At 39.8% G+C, this 19,917-nt stretch overlaps 2 protein-coding genes across 2 annotated transcripts in view; one reads left to right on the plus strand and one right to left on the minus strand.

Moving 5' to 3' along the window:
- The window catches only part of HPS3 (Hermansky-Pudlak syndrome 3), a gene marked incomplete at its 5' end in the record, with an annotated part of 10,835 nt that extends 454 nt beyond the window's left edge, over positions 1–10,381 (plus strand). The window contains 16 exons of the mRNA XM_009082878.1: positions 6–107; positions 1,318–1,504; positions 2,056–2,141; positions 2,847–3,039; positions 3,300–3,381; positions 4,130–4,284; positions 4,451–4,559; positions 4,764–4,945; positions 5,280–5,454; positions 6,092–6,322; positions 6,487–6,672; positions 7,732–7,920; positions 8,455–8,562; positions 8,913–9,119; positions 9,819–9,909; positions 10,169–10,381. Of these exons, the coding sequence (XP_009081126.1) occupies positions 6–107; positions 1,318–1,504; positions 2,056–2,141; positions 2,847–3,039; positions 3,300–3,381; positions 4,130–4,284; positions 4,451–4,559; positions 4,764–4,945; positions 5,280–5,454; positions 6,092–6,322; positions 6,487–6,672; positions 7,732–7,920; positions 8,455–8,562; positions 8,913–9,119; positions 9,819–9,909; positions 10,169–10,296 (2,411 nt within the window). The remainder of the gene's footprint in view (positions 1–5; positions 108–1,317; positions 1,505–2,055; positions 2,142–2,846; positions 3,040–3,299; positions 3,382–4,129; positions 4,285–4,450; positions 4,560–4,763; positions 4,946–5,279; positions 5,455–6,091; positions 6,323–6,486; positions 6,673–7,731; positions 7,921–8,454; positions 8,563–8,912; positions 9,120–9,818; positions 9,910–10,168) is intronic.
- A 1,852-nt stretch (positions 10,382–12,233) lies between these two features.
- Positions 12,234–19,812, minus strand: CP (ceruloplasmin (ferroxidase); the record flags this gene model as incomplete). Its single annotated transcript, XM_009082890.1, has 11 exons — positions 12,234–12,304; positions 13,332–13,494; positions 13,928–14,067; positions 14,608–14,824; positions 15,551–15,657; positions 16,182–16,310; positions 16,794–16,933; positions 17,581–17,788; positions 18,178–18,390; positions 18,964–19,114; positions 19,601–19,812. Coding segments are annotated over 11 exons (1,751 nt in total), but the record flags the coding sequence as incomplete, so codon positions are not given.
- Between the last annotated feature and the right edge of the window lie 105 nt (positions 19,813–19,917).

Raw genomic sequence — 19,917 nt, forward strand, 5'->3', positions numbered from 1 at the left:
TATAGCCATAACAACAGAGCTGGATGTCCTGATCCTGAAACTGGAACAGGTCCAGCAAAGTGCAGACAGGACAGAGCAAGGTGCACTAGAAAAGCCTGTGGATGGAGGTAAGGGCTGAAATCACTTTTTACATTGTTTTTCATTTCCAAGAATCTGCTAACAGCTTCCTGTTCCTCTGAAAGTAGGCTCAGACAAGGTCTTGTCCCTTCAGAAAGTATTTTCAGATCATCCTACAATGGTAAACTGACTGTTACAGGGCATGAAGGGCTGTACCAGACTGCAGCTGGAGGAACACTTCACACAAACATGACATCGTCCCACACAATCCAGGACAGTGCAGCCTCTGCAGATGTACAGTTGGGTCCCTGTTTTGGGGTGCCAACATGGGCCAAATTAGAGCACAGAGTCGTCGTTCAGGGTACTGTCTTCAGAAAAATTACTCTGTCAGTGTCACTACCTGCATAACTGGCTTACACGTATAAGAATTATTCTGTGGTGATGTCTGTGTACTTTTGTAACCATTAGTAGGCTCAGAACCTGAATAATCAAGCAAACTCTCCTTTTTCAGTCTTTTATCTTATTCAGGGGTTTGGCTTACCATCCTAGAAATCCCAGAAATAGGTGTACTCAGTAGGTTTCGTTCCTGTGTAGTGAAAGAAATCAATTATCCATTCCTACCATTCCAAAAGTACAAGTGTCAGATGAACACCAACAAAGTCCTTCCTGTATAATTGAGGAAACTTGTAAGGATTGACTTTTAGAACTGGAATCTGTACCAAGAAAAAATGTAAAGGTAAATAAGACTCGTCAGATAGGGAGAATATAAATGGAGTGTTCTTCACTAAGTGAAGATGGGTCTTTTCTCAGATAATGGCATCCTGCGCCTAGTTGGTTTTGTTACTAAAAAGTAAAAAGTTCCAGTTACTTTCTGAGTGTTGTTAGGATTTGCGTTCCAGAACTTAATTGAGTTTAAGATAACACAGCTTTCCATGGTAGCTGCCTTTTCCATCTCAAAACCTCTCCAGCCAAGACACAATGTTTTGATGAGCAACCATTGCAGTACAGTTGCCTCAGACTTATCCTCTAATGAACAGTTTACCTGCTTTTGTCAGAAATCTTGACTCTTAGATATTCAGACTGTTGAGGCTTAAATAAGGAATTTTTCCTGTCTTCTACCACAGCTGTTCTCAAAATCTCATGGTTTGAGGAAGCCAGTGCTAGCTAGGTAGCTGTAACTGGAGTATTTAATTGATACCATCCTCTTACTGCTGAATGGAATGGTTTGAGCAGTTAAGATAGCGTTTTTTCATTGTTCAGGTGTGAAAGATGAAAGCCCTTCAACACATGCTTTGCAGCTGGAATTAGATGAGTTCATCATATGTCAGAAGCCTGTGGAACTGCTTGGGGAAGAAAGTAAGCTGTGTGAGATACCAGTCACACTGGAATCCACAGAGCTGCCCACAGAAGACACGAAGCGCTTCCAAGTGCAGTACCTGCTTTTCAGGTATTGCAAATGTCTTTTCCCTTTTTTGGGTTAATTTACTACAAGAAACCAAAATGAGTTGTGGATTATGTCTTGTTGAAAAAAAACTGTTATCTTGACTTCTTGGGTTTTATAAGGGTTGGATTGTTTGTTTTTTTTAACTGAGGAAATAACAGGATACCAGAAAAAGACCATGCTTTAATATATTGGAATATCTCACTTGGGTGGGATCTGCAGCAGTCATCTAGTCCAACTGCCTGGCCAAGTCTGGGCTGAGCCACTGTTAAGAGTATCATTAAAGGCACAGTCCAAATCACTCTGAAACATTGACAGGCCTAGGGCATTAACCAGCTCTCCAGGAAGCCTGTTCTGTGTACCACCACCATCTCAGTAAGAAAATGCTTGCTCTTGGGCATTGCTGGGCTAATGCATTGGTAGTAGGAGTGCACATTGTTGTTGAGTGTTAAAACATGACCTATTCCTGTTACAGCTGATGCTGTTTACTTGTCCAAAGTAGATCATAATAATTTCTCACTGAGGTCCCATGTTGTCGTTTTGGGGTTTTTTTCTAGACGTTTCACACCTGACCAGTCACCTTTTGGGTTCTGTGAAGAGACAAAGTTGCACTCCCTTCAGCTGCTGCCTGTCTACCAGACAGGTACGTGGATATGAATGAATGCACTATGGCCTGTGTCAGAGGAGACCTAGGAAGGGAAGGAGCTTCTTTGTATATCCTGTTTTGTACACTGTTTCTGTATGATTAGTTTTAAATTGTGATCTTTTATGGAAAAAATTCATGCTGTATGTTAGCAGTCAGATCTCCTAGAGACATAGAATCTCCTGAGCTGGAAAGGGCTCCTAAGGATCATTGAGGCCAACTGATGCCCCTGCACAGAACCCCAAGAATCACACATGTGCCTGAGAGCATTGTCGAAATGATCCTTTATATATAACTTCTGCCATTTTCAGGCTTTTTTTCCCTTCAGTGAGGGCCTGCGTTTTGGTGAGCTGCAGCTCTGGATAAGCATTCATCCCAAGTTACAAGTAATTGTCTTAAGAACAGGCTGATCTTTCAATCCCTGGGTGCTTAGTTGTGGTGAATTTTCCAGGACTCTTAGATGCTGTTACATCTGTAGAATTTCTTCACTTCGTACATCCATACTTTAGTGAAAATGCCTCCAGATGAGATAACATGACTTGAAAATTTCTGACCTGTGTGCTGAGCTTCATATAGTGCTTTTTCTCTTTACTAGCTGCAACTTGGGCAGATTTGACAGTATCTTTTAGGCATCAGGCTTGCAATGGAATTGCCAGGTTTTGATTTATGAAGTATATAAAATGTTTTTCTTATTGTTACATCTAGGAAGTTCTGTGACAGCCCACGAGGAAACTGAAAACAGGAGAGAACTACTGAGTCTATTTTGCTTTTTCTCTTTACCTCATGTTGGATATGTCTACTCTATTGGGAAGTTAGTAGAACTGATTTCTACTTACCAATATTCAGAGAAGTCAGAGCAGGCAGTCCTTACTCCACAGTTCCTGCATGTCATTACAAGGTACTTTGTCCATGATTTTGCTGACAGTATTACTGTTTCTCTATGCTGCTGCCCCTTTTTTTTATCCTCTGATACATCCTTCATAGCCTCTTGGAAATCTCTGGGCAGGCTCATGTGTTTGTCCAGCATGCCCTCCTGCTTAGGCTTTAAAGCCCATTCCTTCAGAGCAAAAAGATCTGATTCTCTGTAGTCTTGACTACTTGATTTTTGCAAGTCTTAATTTCTTTCCTTCACTGTTGTGTTTTCTTCTCTCCCTGCAGTGAGAACCTGCAGTGTTTCACAGTGCGGTGTGGTGCCGCAGCAGCTCGTGATGAGGATCCATACATTGATACGACTGTGAAGGTGCACTGAGACAGTGGGGGCAGTGGAATGGCACTTAGCTGGCTTATGAAGATCTGTTAGTTTCTATTGGCTGAACCAATGCATAACATCAATCATACTTCAATCTATTGCAGTTGTGTTTTGATGGTCTACAGATGTCACAATGAAATAATCTATTACTGCCGTTGAGGATTCTAGACCATTGGTAGAATGTTTTTAAAAACACCTAAAGCTATAAAGTCACTTATGTTGCAAACTAAATTCCACACTTTTCTGTATAAAACTGAATGAAGGGTGCAGAGTTTTCCCTGATTGTAGCTAATGATGTTTCTGTCTCTCATATGTCTTTCAAAAAACAGTTTTTGTAGACAATTGAACAAGTCTGCTACCAGATACTTAGGGCATGTTTTTTAGAAGGGCTTTTAATAAGCAACTGAAATCAAGACTTTTATAACCAGGCAGTCTTTTTCAACTTGGCCAAATTCAGCCTATTTGGGATTAGCTTTCCCATGCCAGGTGTCTCCCTCAGGCTCTGTTACTTTGAGACATGCACCTAAACTGTGTAGTTGCTTTGAAGAATGAAATGATTCTTGTCATAGTTTTATGAGTATTTTTATTCTTGCTTAAGTGAAGCACTCAAAGTTAGGAAAACCAGTGAATGTTTTGAATGTCAGATCATTGTACTAAGGTTACTTTTTTACTTCTAATTTGTTTAAAGACTCAGAGTACAGACTGACTGAAATCACTAAACAATCACTTTCCTTTATAGGCTTGTCCCCCTGTCACACTGGATGTCTGTACATTAAGAATGCAGCTTTTTATAGGACCAAGAGCTATCTGTCATTTCAAAAACCATATAGTTCTTTTGACTAAGGCAGACACAGAAGATATTACTGAAAGAAGAAAGCCTACAAGAAGGATGCTGTAAGGAGATGGTATTTATAGTTCTATGTACAGTGCTGAATTTGTGGGTCTTGGAGTTGAAGAGTGGTTCCTGTGTGGAAATACTGTTTGAATTAGCAAGTCAGGGGTATTTTTTTGGCTGCATAGTGTTTATTTCAACACTGACAACTCTTTTCCTGCTCTCTAGTTCCAGAAAGGCTGACAGCATCAAATCCAGAACAAATTCTGAGTCAGAGTCTGGTTGGAATTTATATATCATAAACACTGTTTCAACCATTCAGCTTTACAGAGAAATGGTACTGCCCACCTCCTGCTTTTGGTGTTTGCTAACTGAAAATAAGTCCTGTTTATTAACCTCTGGTGCATGTCATTGCTGAATGTAACTTCTTTCTCGTGAGTAGCCCATAATCCTATCTCAAATGGCTGCTGTCCTCATTGGAATTGTTCTGTGTGTCTTTAATTTCTGCCAGCAGCCCAAGTGTGTCCTGTGTCTGTTCCAGGTAGATTATAGCAGGACTTACGAAAATGTGAGAACTGAGAGCTGCATCCATCTGCTAAGTGAGGCTCATTTGCTGCTCAGAGCAGCTATCATGGACCCTCATTTCCTTGAATCAGATGAGAAAGAAGAACTTCTAAGGGCATTCAGAGAAAGCTGTGCCACCTTAGGAGACTGCTACAGCAGGTATGTTTGAGATGTCAGAGTGGTGAGCTTTGTTTCCAACAGTGTAACCTTAAAATGAAAATCCATAATTCTTTGCTGTTTTACATTAGTATTGCATATATAAGTCTTTATGTTCTATGAAAACAGGTTAATTCAGTCACCTCTTCAGTCTGTGGTTGTCTTTACTGTCTTTAAACACAGAATACGCCATCATGTTGAATATGAGCTATGTATGTGCAGATAACTGATGTGCTGAGACTTTGTCTGACATATGGTTTTAGTTCTTAGAGTGATGGCAAAATTGTTGTCCTGAGTTATTTAGGGTTTTTTCCCCCTTCCTCTCTGTTTCCTCCAGGTTTGACACAAAGGATTACCATCTTGCTTTGCCGTACTACAGAATGTCAGGTTTATCCATGGCTGAAGTTTTAAATAGACTAGTTTCAGGTGATGAAATACAGACCTATGAAAGAGGATTTCTGTTTTACTTAACTCACTCTCTTAATGAAGACTTGAATGAAGAATTAAGTAAGGTAGGAGCAAGTTGGTTTTTTTCTAATCTGTTGATTTAGTTCTGATTTTAAGAACTGTGTATCAGATTTTAATCAAATTCCCTGTGAAAATGCTGACCTGCTTATTTAGGTTTACAGTTACTCTTTTTCACATGATTTTTATTTTCCCTTTTTTGTTGAAAAAGTAGCAAGCAGCACCTCTGATGCTTTGGGTTGCTTTCAAGCAACATACTATGTGTTAGGCTATCATGATGCATCTTGCTAGTGATCTGGTTCCCACTTGCACACAGAGACACTTCCATTTCAGGAAAGCTCTGCCTCAAATTTATCTCATCTCCCATTTCTGTAGCAAAACAAACTGCTTCTTAAAACACTGCCAAATGGTACAAGTTGGTAAAAACAATTCACTGTGGTAGTGGATGTTCTCCTAGCACCCCAGAATATGAGTTGAATCACTACCAGTTAGAGATTCTTTACTTTTACCAGCAGGGAGGAGAGGGGCAGGATAGGCACTGTGATTTGATAGCTAAGCTGTGCTTGTCTGTTTAAAAGAAAAAACCACAAAAACTAAAACAACAAAACTGCACTGCTTTCATGTGCCATAGAAAGCTGCGTTTCTGAAAAGGTCTAAACTGTCCAATGTTTTTTTTTTCAATAGGAATCAGCAAATAAAGTTCTCCAGATATTCTATCTTGCTGACCCTGTGCAGCTGCCTCATGTCCTTTGCAGCCCCTGCATGAGAAATGTGTCTCCTTTGACAGCTGTCAAGTACCTTCAGAAAGTAGAAAAGAAGATGCCATCAGTGGTCCTGACTCTTACTAAGGCTTTTTTTGCTCTGAAAATGAGAGACCTGATAATGTATCAACATGAGATGGACTCCTATAAGGAGGTAAAGTATGCTGAGAGCATGAGGTGTTCATGCTTTGCAAAGCCCAAGTCAGTAGTTGACTTGGGGTTGCATTTTACAGTAAATATAGGAAACACTGAGTGTGCTGAGTTGAGTCATATATGTGTTGAACTCTTAACCTGATTAATACCTGATTATGTTTGTAGACAACACTGGCTTGTGGCTTTGTTGGGCAATCACGACTCTTGAGACAGTGTAAGGAAGGAATTGCTATGCCAACTGAGTTTGCTGTTCACCTGAAGGAGACACAGCCTGGTTTACTGGTGGCTGCCATTGTGGCTTTACATGAGAACAGTAAAATAGAACTGGAAGAAGCAGATACCTTTTTCAAGGTTGGCCTGTGATCATTTTTATACTCCTATTTTCTCATAGTGATGTTGTTGTGGGTAAGAAAAGCAGCTTCAGCTGCTCCTTCACTCACATTTCAGCATTTCTTCAGAAAGAGGGAAAGGAGGGTTGGAGATATTCCAGTCAAGACAGATGATTACAGAGTCAGAAATTGGACCTTCTGGAAAGAAATACTGGTTAAGTAAAGAAGAAAAATTTAAAAAAAATCCATTAAGTTCTTTGTTTTTACCCGGTCAGTTGAATGGAGAATACCCTGACCTCAGAGGTCTTCCAGTGGCTTCCTAGTAATTTGAGTTTCTTGAGGCTACTGAAATTTAACAGAATTGAGATAAATGACTTCCATAAGCTCCTTTTGAAAAAATCATTAGGATTAAAATATAATTCTAAAGAATCAGACTTCAGTAGGATGTTACATAATGTTCTGATGGTCTGTATAAATCCCTGAAAGAAAAGTGTGTCTCTGCAGTTTGTGAGAAGAATAGAATGGTTGTTTTGGTGTCCCTGAGCTTTTGCTTCTTTGGACAGGGAACAGACAAACCTTTTTTCTTTCCTCTGCAATGAGTAACATTACTTGGGTTAAAACATGTTCTTCAGTGTAGGTATGTTGCAGTCTTCCCATATGTTGCTGTGAAAGATCTGTATCAAAAATAGCAAGTCATGAAGTTCAAATTAGAACAAGTATTGCTGTTTAAAGCCATTTGGAAACCAAGTCAAAGTCCTTTTTGCTGACACCACAGGCCTTAAAGCATCTCCCTTGTGGGTCCTACCATAATACTTGCTGACTGTGCTGACATTTCTGGCAGCAGAGTAAATCCTGAAGAAGAAATCAAATCTGTTGTTTAGAATTGATTACCTTAAAATCATTCCATGAACTTTTTACTTTGTCTAGCAGTATATTAAGTAGAATCACAGGACAAAAAAGGAATCAAAATTCTGCTTGTAGTCAAAGTGAACAACTGTACCTCCTGTCTCTTCTAAATTCTGCTACCAATAATCACCACAGTCTGTGCTAACTTCCTGTGTTCTATCATTATTGTTCTTAGCTGTTGTGTAGTAACAGTGAAAACACTGTTCCTCAGCTCTTGGTGGATTTCTGGGAAGCTCTCCTTGTAGTGTGCCCTCAGGAAGAAATACTTCAGGAGCTCCTGTTGAGGGTTACTTCTCAGTATGTTTGGAGAATATCAAAGAACCAACTTCCTGAGACTACACCATTGAGAACAACAGAGGATCTGGTAAGTGGTAAAACCACTCAGAGGAAGTTGTAGGACTGCAATGTCTCTCCAAAATCCATTCTTAGTATGCACATTCTGGACAGTTTAGCTCATAAAAGCAGCAGAACTGAAAGCAAATAAGGTGGTGAGCAGTTACCAACTGATATTGCTGGCTTTGGGCAGTGCTGTTCCTTGGGCACATGTGCAAATACACTCCCAACACGAGTCTCAGCTGTGGATAGAAATCAAGGCTAAAGTGGAACAAGGAGAGTTTGGTCAGGTGGAGTGTTTGCAATTTTACAAGGCTAACTAAATGAGAAAATTGTGTGAGTGATGAATTTTGATAGATTATGAATAGGGAAACCTGAAATACAGAAAGAAATACAAGTTTCCAGTTTGTTGGTTACTAAATTGCATGAACTAGAAGAAAGAGTAGCTGCTGCTCTAAATTATGCTCTTTGAGAGTAAAATTTTCTTCACTTGTGGAGAGTTTCACATGGAACTGTCGCTAACAGAAATGTTTCTTTTCCTGCAACTTGATTCTTTTTTGAATAGATAAACTCCTGTAATCATTTTGGGTTGATTTTCCCGTGGGTAACTTCCATAATGTCAGTGGGATGTTCATCTGATAAAGGTTACCATGAAGACATCTCAAGACTACAGGTATGAAACAGGTATTAAATCTTGCAGTTTACAGCTTAGATTAATTCTGCAACTGTTCAGGTATCATGAACAGCTTTCTGCAGCAGACTCCTTCCCCCTGAGGTATCCAAGTTGAAATAAAAGGCCCATTGACATGATGGAAGAACAAATCCTGAAGAGATCCTGTCGATAAAAATGATACTCACATTTGCATTACCCTAAACTTGCTTTCTCAGTTTTCAGCAGCATTTACTAAGGGACTTATTATTTCAGAATCACTGACAAGTAAAGGTTTCTGTTCTAAGGTTATGCTTAGCATCTTTTGCAAAGTTTTCTTAAATCCAAACAATATTTTTTCTTGTTGTCTTCAGTCTGTTTTGTGCAGTCAGTCAATCAATATAGCTTCAGCCCTGCCTGTCTTGGAGCCCCTGGCAGAGGCTGATAGTGTTGGCCTCACCATCCATGTTCTCTGCAACACCCGTCTGGGCAGGCATGAGGAAGCCATTGACCAGCTCCTCACCAGGTGTCCTGATGCTGCTGTGCTCTACGCTCAGCACGAGCTGAAAGGTGACAATCAGGTGTGCTGCTCTGGGTAAAGTTGTTCACCATCTCTTGCTTTGCATTGTTTTCCTACCTGAAATGCTGTTGTGTCCAGCTGGACTCTGGTTGGATCCCAGGGCCCAGCTTTCTAAGTAAATTGCTTAGCTGCATTGAACTCCTGGATTTGGTATTTTAATTCCTTCAATCAGTCCCAGTCATTTTTCCTCCAGTTTCTTCTGTCACTTAGTGTATTCATTATCGTAAATTTTAAGCATAGTCTTTTCATATGGCAAAGAAATCCCTTCCTTTCTCTCCATTCTTATCAACAAAACTGTGCACAAAGCAAATCACTACTGCAGCTGTTGGGAGTAGAGGTCGTGTCAGGAGACAAGAGCAGTGTTCTTGCACTAACACTATTCACCACTTTGCATGGAGCTGCATCAGTCTTGCTAGTTAGGTGACTTTTTTTTCTTCTAAACTTTTGTCTGTAGAGGCACTAGGGGCACTGTGTAAAGCTTTTTGAGCAGAAAAAGATTGCATGAAAATTGAAAAATACAACATGCACAAACTCATTGCATTTCAAAGCATTCTATAAATGAATCATTGAGTTCATCGTAAGCTACCTGTATGTGTACACATCTGAGCTTAGTTCAGCGTGTTTTTACCAGGTTTTTCATATTAATTGTAGTCCTTGTTGATTTACACTTTTGTTGTGGGTTTTGTTTTCTTTGCATTAGGCTCTGTGGTGGAACAAGCTGCTTCCTGAACTCTGCAAGAGAACTAGACTTACTGGAAATGACTGCCCTGTTCTTATTTCATCACTGAAAGGTAAATCAGTTGGTAGCATTAGTGCCATGTGTAGACCCAATGAGTCAAGCTAGAGGTGTGGTTTTAATCTGACATAATTTCAGTTCACTTTTGAGATTTCCTGCAGCTGTATTTGCACCCAAATGGTTACATCTCAAATTTCAGTTGCAATATAGATAATTTGATGACTTCAGTTAGTAATTACATTGTTAATGTTTGAGGTTTTTGTTTGTTCTAAACTCAAAATACCTAAACAAGATTTTCTCCCTGCTCTGAGCAGAAACTTTATCGGTTGCTGCAATGGAACTGGAACTAAGGGATTTCATCAGTCTTCTACCAGAGGATGGAACTGCAACATTTTTCCTGCCCCATCTTCTTCACTGCAGCCAGAAGAAGCTGCTGACCTAAACCAATGGAAATCTGCTATGCCCTCAAGTACAGAGAATGTGCTGGAATCAAAGAAGTAAACGAAACAAACAGTAGAGCTGCATATAAGGTATGGTGGGAGTTCCCTTACAGGAATCACCTTATTTTTCCATTGAAATCTTACATCAGCTATTGAAGGAGAGCTGTTGTCTGAGGCAAAGCATCTGTTTGGAGCTGACAATAGTGCCGAAGCAGCTAGAGAAAACAGACTATACAGCACAACTGGACATACAATGTTTACTGAGAGTAAAGAAGGAAGTCGGTCTTATTTATGTGTTATCTGGATCACTGACCTAGGGAGGAGTTGAGGCTCAGGCATGTGTCTACCTCTATGAGTAAAAGTAAGTACCTTACACTCCCAAGTGGAATTGGGCCCCACTGACTTCATTTGCAACACACACATTCCCTTGAATTGCAGCTGCCAAAAATCAGTCAGCTGTTCCATCATCTTAATTACATAGGCATGCAAGTGTTACACTGAAAATGTTTTCATTCAGCAGTTCACAAGGCCATAATTCAAAGACAAAGAAGTGGAAGATAGGGACCACTGCTCACTTGCTGGTGTTTGTTTTCTTTCTTCTGCTGTACTCAGTCAGGAGACAAGTATTTGAGTTATATCTAGGACATGAATCCAACTGAAAACTTAATTCTTCTAGGGTTTTGGTAAGCATCTGAGATTCTTGTGCTTGTATGTACTGATGTTTGTCTGTCTTGGGAGCAGAAAATATCTTTCTGTTCCTTCATCTGGAATTCTGTCATAATAAACTGCCACAATGTTTATGACTTTCTTATGAATGTAGTTTGGGTTTTTTGAGAATATACCACAAATTAAATGACTCCCACGATCCCATAACCATCTAAACCATCTAAAGACCTAATTAGCTGACACTGACGCTATCCAATCTGTTCTCACTGAAGGAGATCATCTGTGTTGCAGCAGAGAAGCAACTTCCTTTGTTCTTGCAGGTGCAAAGCCCAGACATGTTGCTGTACCTGCCTGTCCCATACATCCTTCCCTCTCGCTTAACACAGGTCTAATGTGTGGAATTGGGCTATGGAAGCACAGCTGGATGCATGACCATATCTGCTCTTACTGCTTTAATTTCTGGCCAGCATCAGCCATGCACTAGTACTGCTGCTTCCATCTGTCAGGAAACACTTCCTTTGCTGAGGGCTGCACTGCGTAACTAATAGCAAAATGATTCCACTGCAGGACTTATTTAATAGTCATCAGAGCAAACATCTTCTGTAAAGTAGTCACCAAATTTTGCCCTTCACTGTCTGCATTTCATCAGGCTTATTTCAGCATAACTTTGTCTGTCAAACCAAAACCATGTTGTGCAGCCATGACCCTCAGTCATCACATCTTTCCAGTGCACTATCTTGAAAGATGTTACTGGATAAAATTATAAAATAATTCAACAGAAGTAAGAGAACTATTTTCTTACCTACTCACTTATACAATCCTATATGTATTTTTCAGTGTGAGCCTATGGATGAAGTGATAACCAAATTCCTATTCTCTAAGCAATAACTACTAACATATCTGTCTAGCAAAATGTGGCAGTGTGATGGCAGATACCTAACACAAATGTTGCTGATACACAGGGTTACTTGCAAGCTTAAAACCAAAAACCATTTCATTATGCTCTTCCATGTTCCTCAGCAGTTAACTAACATGCATTAGGCATCACCTACAATATGTTTAGTGTGCAAGATACTATTTTTATTTAGATAAAAATATATTATAACCTGTTATATCCATTCAGCTGACTTGGTCTATGGCCCTTTAGTTAGCTGTGGTCACTATATGAAATCTTCTGAAACATACTTGGAGATGAGTTGTCCAGAAGAGAGTATTTCCCAAGAAATGCTTCACTGAAGGTACACCTTGGAGAGTCACTGTTAAAATGCCTTCATCATTCTCGTGTGCCTGCCATGCCTTTACCCTTGAACTGATTGAGTAATCTTGGGAACAAAGACCGATTATCTGTAAGGGGAAAATAGCTTCTGTTACACACTTTCCATCAAAAGAATAGTCTGTCCATGTGGCCAACAGAGTCCAAAATGAGCACAACAGATCCCAGTACCTTCTGGACATTGTGAGTTAGATTTAGAAATGGCTTTAAGATGCACTACAGGGTATGTTTAAATGCATCTTGGATGACTAATAATGAAAAGCCAAACATACTGTATCTACAAATTAAAGTCTGTTTCTACATGTCTTTCTGGGTGCTCTGAAATCAGACATTGTGGCACAGCATACTCTGTACAACAGTAGGGTTTATAAAACTAGATTGTCTTTCACATTCCAGTCTGTATTTCTAGTACAGATACAAATGTATGTTATATAGTTGTGTATATGCACATAAATACATACACATACATTTTTGAAATATTCCTACTGTTCTGTATCTGTGAACTAGCTGCAAGGGATACCTGTTATGCTCTGTCTTTTGAGTACTGGAAAGCATTGCTTTTTATTAACTTTGTAAATAACAAACTGTAAATTATAATAATAAAATTGTATTAACTTTGTAGAAACAAGAACTTCCAAAATTCTTCACGATTCAAGGTTTTTCACAAGTAACATTGCTAGACCAAGGTAATAGTGCCTGTAAAGCTAAAAACACATCCCTGAGAAAGAAAACACTAGTTTTTCAGTATTTCAGCTGTTAGGGATGATTACTTCGCCTCTATTTACCAACTGTTCTAGTTTAAATGAAGGTTGAGACAAGTCTGACACTACTGGCACATCCTGGGTACAGAAATACTCTTCTCTCATGAAGAATTCTTTTTTTAAAAACCTGTCACTTCAATTTCATGGATAAGAAGCTGAAACACGAGTCAGTTAACATCCAATCCTTCAGCTACTTGTTTCCTGAGCAGTGCTGAGGGAGGTGTGATCAGGTGGCCTGGACATGGCCTATGGCTGGATGCCTGAGCTGGCTCTGAGTACCCTGGCCTGTGTATGACCCCCAAACATAATGAGCATCACTGGGGCAGACAGCTCTTACCTTCCCTTGGGAGCACGGTGTAGGTGGTTTCCATGCCCGCGTGGATGTGGTCGGTAACGTGGCAGTGTAGCAGCCACGTCCCAGGGCTCTGCGGGGTCATTTCCACAACTTGAAATGTCCCAGGGAACAGATCAAAGACATCTGCCCGGTAAACCCCTGTTTGCTTCAGGACAAAAACAAAGCAATGAGCAAACTTCGGCATTACCAGATGGCAAGTAATTTAAGCTTTATCCATTTACCCAACAATGTTTTATCCCAGTTGCATGAAAAGACACCTGTGTGTCACTTCCACTGAAGCATCACTTTGTACATCACTTCATTCTTCCAAGTTTAATAAACTAGCAACTAAGTGGAAATGAAGGAAAAGTACAGCTTTTGGCTTGCCACAGCTGTGAAAAATTCACAGCTATCTTTTTGAAGTAACTCACAAGGTTAGTGGTCAGCAATGCTACTGGCAGACATTCTCTGGCTCTTCTATGTTGATCAAAACAAGCCCTGCTTAATACTGTGGCTTTTCACCACAGATTACAGTCCTTGGTATTTGACCTACCTCTTATTCTTAACACAGCAAGAAGTAAGTGAAAAGGACCTGATACCTTATAGTCAAAGCTGTGGCCATGAAAGTGTGCTGTGTGAATGTCTATCTCATTGCCCATTCCCACCAGATACCAGCTGACTTTATCTCCAACATGCATAGTCAGGCCATGCAAATTGCCAAACACCTTTCCATTAATGGCTAAAAAGAAGGAAAGAGCAAGAGAGAGAAAACATTAGATTTTGTGGATTGGTATTCTCTCAGCTTTAGTGTAATACAAGATTTGAAAGCCAATGCCAGACAAAATTAACAGCTTTGGACAGCACATTATGAATGGGTCTGTTTGTATTCCATGTTTTGCTAGAAAGTAAGTCATAGTAAAGAAAAGTTCTTTGCTGTACACCGTTGCTAATAGGGCAGATCTTAAAGACCTTTCTAAAGGGTAAGCTTTACCAGGATATGCTTCAATCAAAACTTCAGATTTTATTTTTACTATTTCTTGCCTCAAAACTTCAACATGGGAATATTTTAGGGGGTTTGGTTTTGGTTTTTAACCTATGGGCAAAAAAGTCATTCAGTAGCAATAACACTGTTTTCAAACAGTTTGAGTAAAATTTTTCAGGCCTTCTGCCATGGAACTGGAACTTCAGGGTGGATGAGAAAGTCAAATTTATGTGCAGTACTTTCAAGTATATAATTTTATAGAGATCTCAAGAGTTATAACTAAATCGGGAAACATACCATGCATTTTATTACTTTCAAGGAACTCCTCATCCTCTTTGTCAACAAGATGTGGGTTGGCAGAATAGGTTTTAATATTTTCATCCAAGTACCACGACTCATTTTCATCAAAAACCATAAAAAGAAGAGCAAATTGAACTTTCTTCTTAATATGAAATGATGGCAGATAATGTCTGTGACACACAACAAGTGTGCCTATCAATCCGCTGAAAGTGTCCTGAAATGACAATTGAAAAATCACATAACTGCAAGATGGAACTAAGCAGAAGCACTTTTAATGCCAGACATGAAGCCTCTTACTATCTTTACAGCTGTCAGTATCTGGCAATGCAGGCAGCCAGTGTCACACAAACAAAGTTATTTCTCCACTGTTACATGCTACCCATGGATCAAGTTCAATGAAAAGCAGCTGCCCCTGTTTAATTTCTTGCTAGAAATAAACACTTATTTCATGTTAGTTTCTTGCTCATTTTTTCTCCCCAAACTACTTTTATAATTTTGAGCTTGGTTTCCATTCAAAATATACCTCTTGACTTTATTTGTATTTGTTGAGACATCAAGGCAAGGTTACATGGATTCCCATTAAAAATTATTCTTAATGGGTGCTTGGTAAAAAATGGCAGAGTTGTGTTCCACAGCTGCATATTAGCTTTCCCACACATGACTGATTAGCTATTGAGCAAGCTATAAAGTGTTAGCTGTAAGAGGGAAATCCAAGTGAGGTGATCTGTACCAGCAGCAAGAACATGGAGGGCTATGACTCTCAGAGTCTGCCCTGACTTTCTTGCAATTTGACTTCAAGAAACATTTAAATTCAAAGGTATGGTAATGGGGGAAATAACAGAGAAAGCAGAAAGAATTTCAAACTCATCTCCCTTTTGCTCTAAGTATATCCATGTTGGAGTCACAAACAAAACCCTTTAGACTGATACCAAGACTATACCTTAACCATGTCCACCGTTGAATGGTATGCCCATGCAATGCAGGGTGCATCTCCCTTCTCAGGACTAGATCTCAGTGGGATTTTCCAGACATATGTTTTTGTCTCACCTGAATTAAATAAATATCAATGAATTTTAGAAGTTTTCACACCTATAGCAGGTCATCCTGAAGCAGAAATGATCTCCATTCACAGCTTGTATTTGCCTTGAACTTCCCCTCCCCACTCACTGCACTGGCTAGCTCATGCTCCCTTCTGCAGAGCCCTGATTCTTCTTGACAGTGGTTTGGTTCAGGGTGTGTGCACTGTCCAGTGTACTGTACTTAATAAAGACAATTGTGGGGTTTTTTAAAGATCACAGCAGAATTTCAGAAATAATAGCATCAGCTATGCTTTCCCTATGTAGCCAAATCTGCTTGCCATGTTGCATCAAAAACTTACTGATCGGTCAAGGACCAGGACACATAGCAATAGTTAGCAGGGGCATTGGAACTGTCAAAATGTTTGTCCTAATCAGCATCAGCAATTTAAGAACTTGAGGTAAAACAAACAAACAAAAAGTATGTATTTCCTGCTTGCCAAACTTTACTAGAAGTCTTGTTAGCTGCTAGAAATAAAGAAGGATGTTTGATACCTGGGTTTGTTGCAGCAACAACAGAACTGTCTGTTTTCACTCCATGGGCATGGATAGAATAAGGTCTTGATGCTAAATTCTTAAAAACTATTCTCACTTTATCTCCAATGTTGGCCATAAGCAGTGGCCCTGTTGGGTTGAAAAGAAAGGTTAATTTGGTTTTACAAAAAATCAGAGCAGAGAGAGTTTGTTGTGTTCAAATACACAACATTGGCTTATAATTCAAATTAATATTCGTTACAATCCATGGATAATGTTCACTGACATGACAGCTTGAGATGCTGAAGTTAGACCTCCAAGTCTCAAAAGTTCTGAGCACCCACTGTGTATTTGAAGTAGGTTTGGATGTTGCTGCCCAGTTTCATGCTGGCTCTGGAAACACTGACCTCTGACCAGGCAGCAAACCAGAAGGGTTTTATCCCTCACAAAGCAAACAATGTAATCTTGCAGGGAAAGCACCATAATAAAAGTAGCAATTCCATGTAGGTTTCCCATGTAGGTTTAGGAACCCGGTTGATGTAGATCTATACTCAGCATTATTCAAATAGTATCTTTTGTTTTGTGTCACTACATTTTTCCCACTTTCAAAACTGAACTTGATGATGACTCTACCTTGAATTTCCAGGTGCTGCTGCTCCTCTGCTCTGTTTCTGGGAACACTGAATGTCTGATCGGTATACTCACGATACACTACCTTTTTGTACTTGGAGCCAATGAACTTGCCATTTTTACTTAAAAATGGATTGCCAGGGCTGCCAAAAGAAAAAAAAAAAAGCATTTCTTAATGTATTTTAAAACATCTTTTGCAGGTATGTCAATTAAGATCAAACAAGGATCCAGCTCAGTGAAACAGAAATCTCACAAACCGCTGGTATCTTCAACATGAAAACATTCTTGTTAAGCCCTGAGATTCCTCTTTGGAAGGTTAAAAACCTCACTAAAAACAGACCCAGTCTATGAAGTATTTGATCTCGGATTGATGATCTTGGAGGTCTTTTCCAACCCGGTTGATTTTATGAGGTAAAGAATTGTTACAGACTGTAAGTAATCAATTATCAGGACAAAGAAGTCATTGTATCTATGTCCTAATGAACCTTTTAAGCTTTCCACATCAAGAACTACCAACACCAGTAACTAATAAATGCACTATCCAGGATTCATGATCTGCAGCTGTCCCACAGAAGAGCTATGCTGGACTGTTTCTCCAACATTGTGCTGTCTGCCTCATAGTTAAATGGCAACAGGACTGGAGAAGGACCACAAATTCAAGTGGGCCCTAAAAATATACATGCAAAGAAAGTGTGTATAGAAATGTCTGGAGGGAGAAAAGGTTCAGAGGAGAAGTGAGTTGCTCCTTGGCTTTTTTTGCAGTTTTTCCCCTGTGTATATTCCAAAGTACCTTTCCTCATGGTATTGATGCCGCTCAAATTCCCATGTCCTGTTAGGAGAATAGTCCCATTCAATTTCCACTGCAGCAATGTAGTAAGTCTTTTCATGCAAGTATATAGATGGATCTATATTCCACCAGTGGCATTGCTTCACTCTGTAGTTCTGTTTCATGCCCCCGGTGTAGTGGTCTGTTGTCAGGCAAGACACTTCAAAAACTCCTAGAGTTCATACAAGAAACAAAAAGACTTGAGGACAAAAATCTGTTACTAGTAGACTTTAAGGTTGAATTACCAAAGCTGATTTCATGTTTAGAGACCAAGACAGAGGCTACTGCTCATGTAAGATCCAAATTCTTTGTGCAGTATGGCTGTGTGTAGTAATAAAATTCAGCATACAGAGAAGCTAGAAAAAACAAGGCCTTAGCATTAATAATGTATATCCTTACAGTTTGCTGCCCTCCAAACACAGCTTTAGCACACAGTTTACTACACAGTTTTAGCACCCCAAGGATCAAAATACCAGCAACTTAAAGCTTGTCTCGAAGCACAAAATGTTGATAGGTAACACTTAGTACGTTAGTAACGGGGCTTTTAAACAAGACCTTTACCTTCAGAATCAGGCTTCATAACAGCTGTAAGAAAGGTATGTGGAAAGAGATTTGCTGTATCCCTCCTTGTTCCTTTAGTTACAAATGTGTTTTCTGAGAAGTATATCCCATGGACATCGACTTCTGAACCCAAGCCCATCAAATGCCAGGAAACCACACTTCCTTTGCACATCTCCAGACCAGGCTGATTTCCATACATATAACCATTAATGGCTGTAGAAGATTTGAGGAAGCAAAACTGACCTTGATTAATATATTACTAAATTCTGCAGTACAGATTAATTAACAAACACTTCAGATGTAATGTGACACCTTAGACTGACAGAAATATCAATAAAAAATACTTTATCACATCAACAAAACTAGAGAATCAATTCAAGCAAAACAATTTCATCACCAGTGTTTATGAATAATTTCTAACTGTTCTCCTTTCAGTGCCTAAAGCACAAGTTGCTGCCTTGACCAACAAGAACCAACCCTGCTTTATACCTGCCAAGTGTTCAGGATGCATAAAGCATCCCACTTTATACCCTGCAACACCTCTAGCTGTAGAGTGGGGGCAATCGGAAAGGACCTGCCACTCGAGACTCTGAACACTTGGCATCATACTTGGAACTACCACATTGAATTGAAATTGAATTGCATTGAAATGTTTTGGAGCTTTTTCAACTGGAAAGAAATAAAATGTCTCTGCCACTATACAGTTTTCCAGCCTTCAACACAAAATCATAGAAGGAAAAACCTTATTGCAAAAATGAATATTTGGCTAACCAATAATTTTCTTACAGTGCATTTTGTTAGACTCTTGAAAGGCTTCATCATCCTTGTCAATTTTATCTGGATTTAGTGTAAACATCAAAATATTGTCATCCAAGTACCAGCTCAGATTCTCATCAAATACTGTGGCTAGTAGAAAAAACTCCACATTCACATTTTTCTGTTGAGAAGAAATAGCACAAAGGAAAATAGAAATGAGTGAACAGAAAGTGTCAGGAAAAAAAATTCTATGCTCCTAGTAATTTATAGGTCACAAAGTAGGATAGATGCATACATTGATACTGCATTCTGACAATCTCAAAGCTCTGTAATTGCTGTGTCTGGTGACTAAGTATCTGCTGCTAATGCTCTTTCTACCAGCAGAAACCACCTCTGGTAGTGAATTTGTATTTTGGTCTTTAAAGTCTCTATGTTTTCCTAGACATTCTCATCTTAGCTGAGACTCAGGTGGCAGCAGCTGCACGTGCCAATGGTGCCTTCACACTGCAGTGACTGTCCATCTGGAGCCAGACTGAAAACCAAACCCACTTTCTGCATTTTCTAGCACATGGGTGAGACTGTGAGGTGGAGAGAAGGTGGTGCAATTCGGGAGGACTACGCAGTTCAGCTGTGACAATGCAAATGCTTCCATTGTTCTTTGACTGACCTGTTTCCCAGAAGGAAGCAGAGCTCCTTTTCTGCACACCAGGAGAGGACCCACAAGGCCAGAGCTGGTGTCTCTGACTGCATCCACAGCTGAGTAATAAAGCCAGGTTAAACAGTCTGGGTCTTGCTCTGTTGGACCCACATCTTCTGGCACATCCCACTCGTACGTAAACGTAGCCCCGGGATTCACGTGAGAGGCTGGAGATTCAGTACCTGTTACAGAAACCAGCACTGGGAACCATGCCAAGCGACCACGGTTTGTTTATGGCCCGTGGCACTCGGCGGGTGGCACGGCGCGCTCGGGCGCCGCAGCACCCG

This window comes from Acanthisitta chloris, unplaced genomic scaffold, assembly GCF_000695815.1.
Source record: "Acanthisitta chloris isolate BGI_N310 unplaced genomic scaffold, ASM69581v1 scaffold38780, whole genome shotgun sequence".
In the NCBI taxonomy this organism is placed as follows: Eukaryota; Metazoa; Chordata; class Aves; order Passeriformes; family Acanthisittidae; genus Acanthisitta; species Acanthisitta chloris.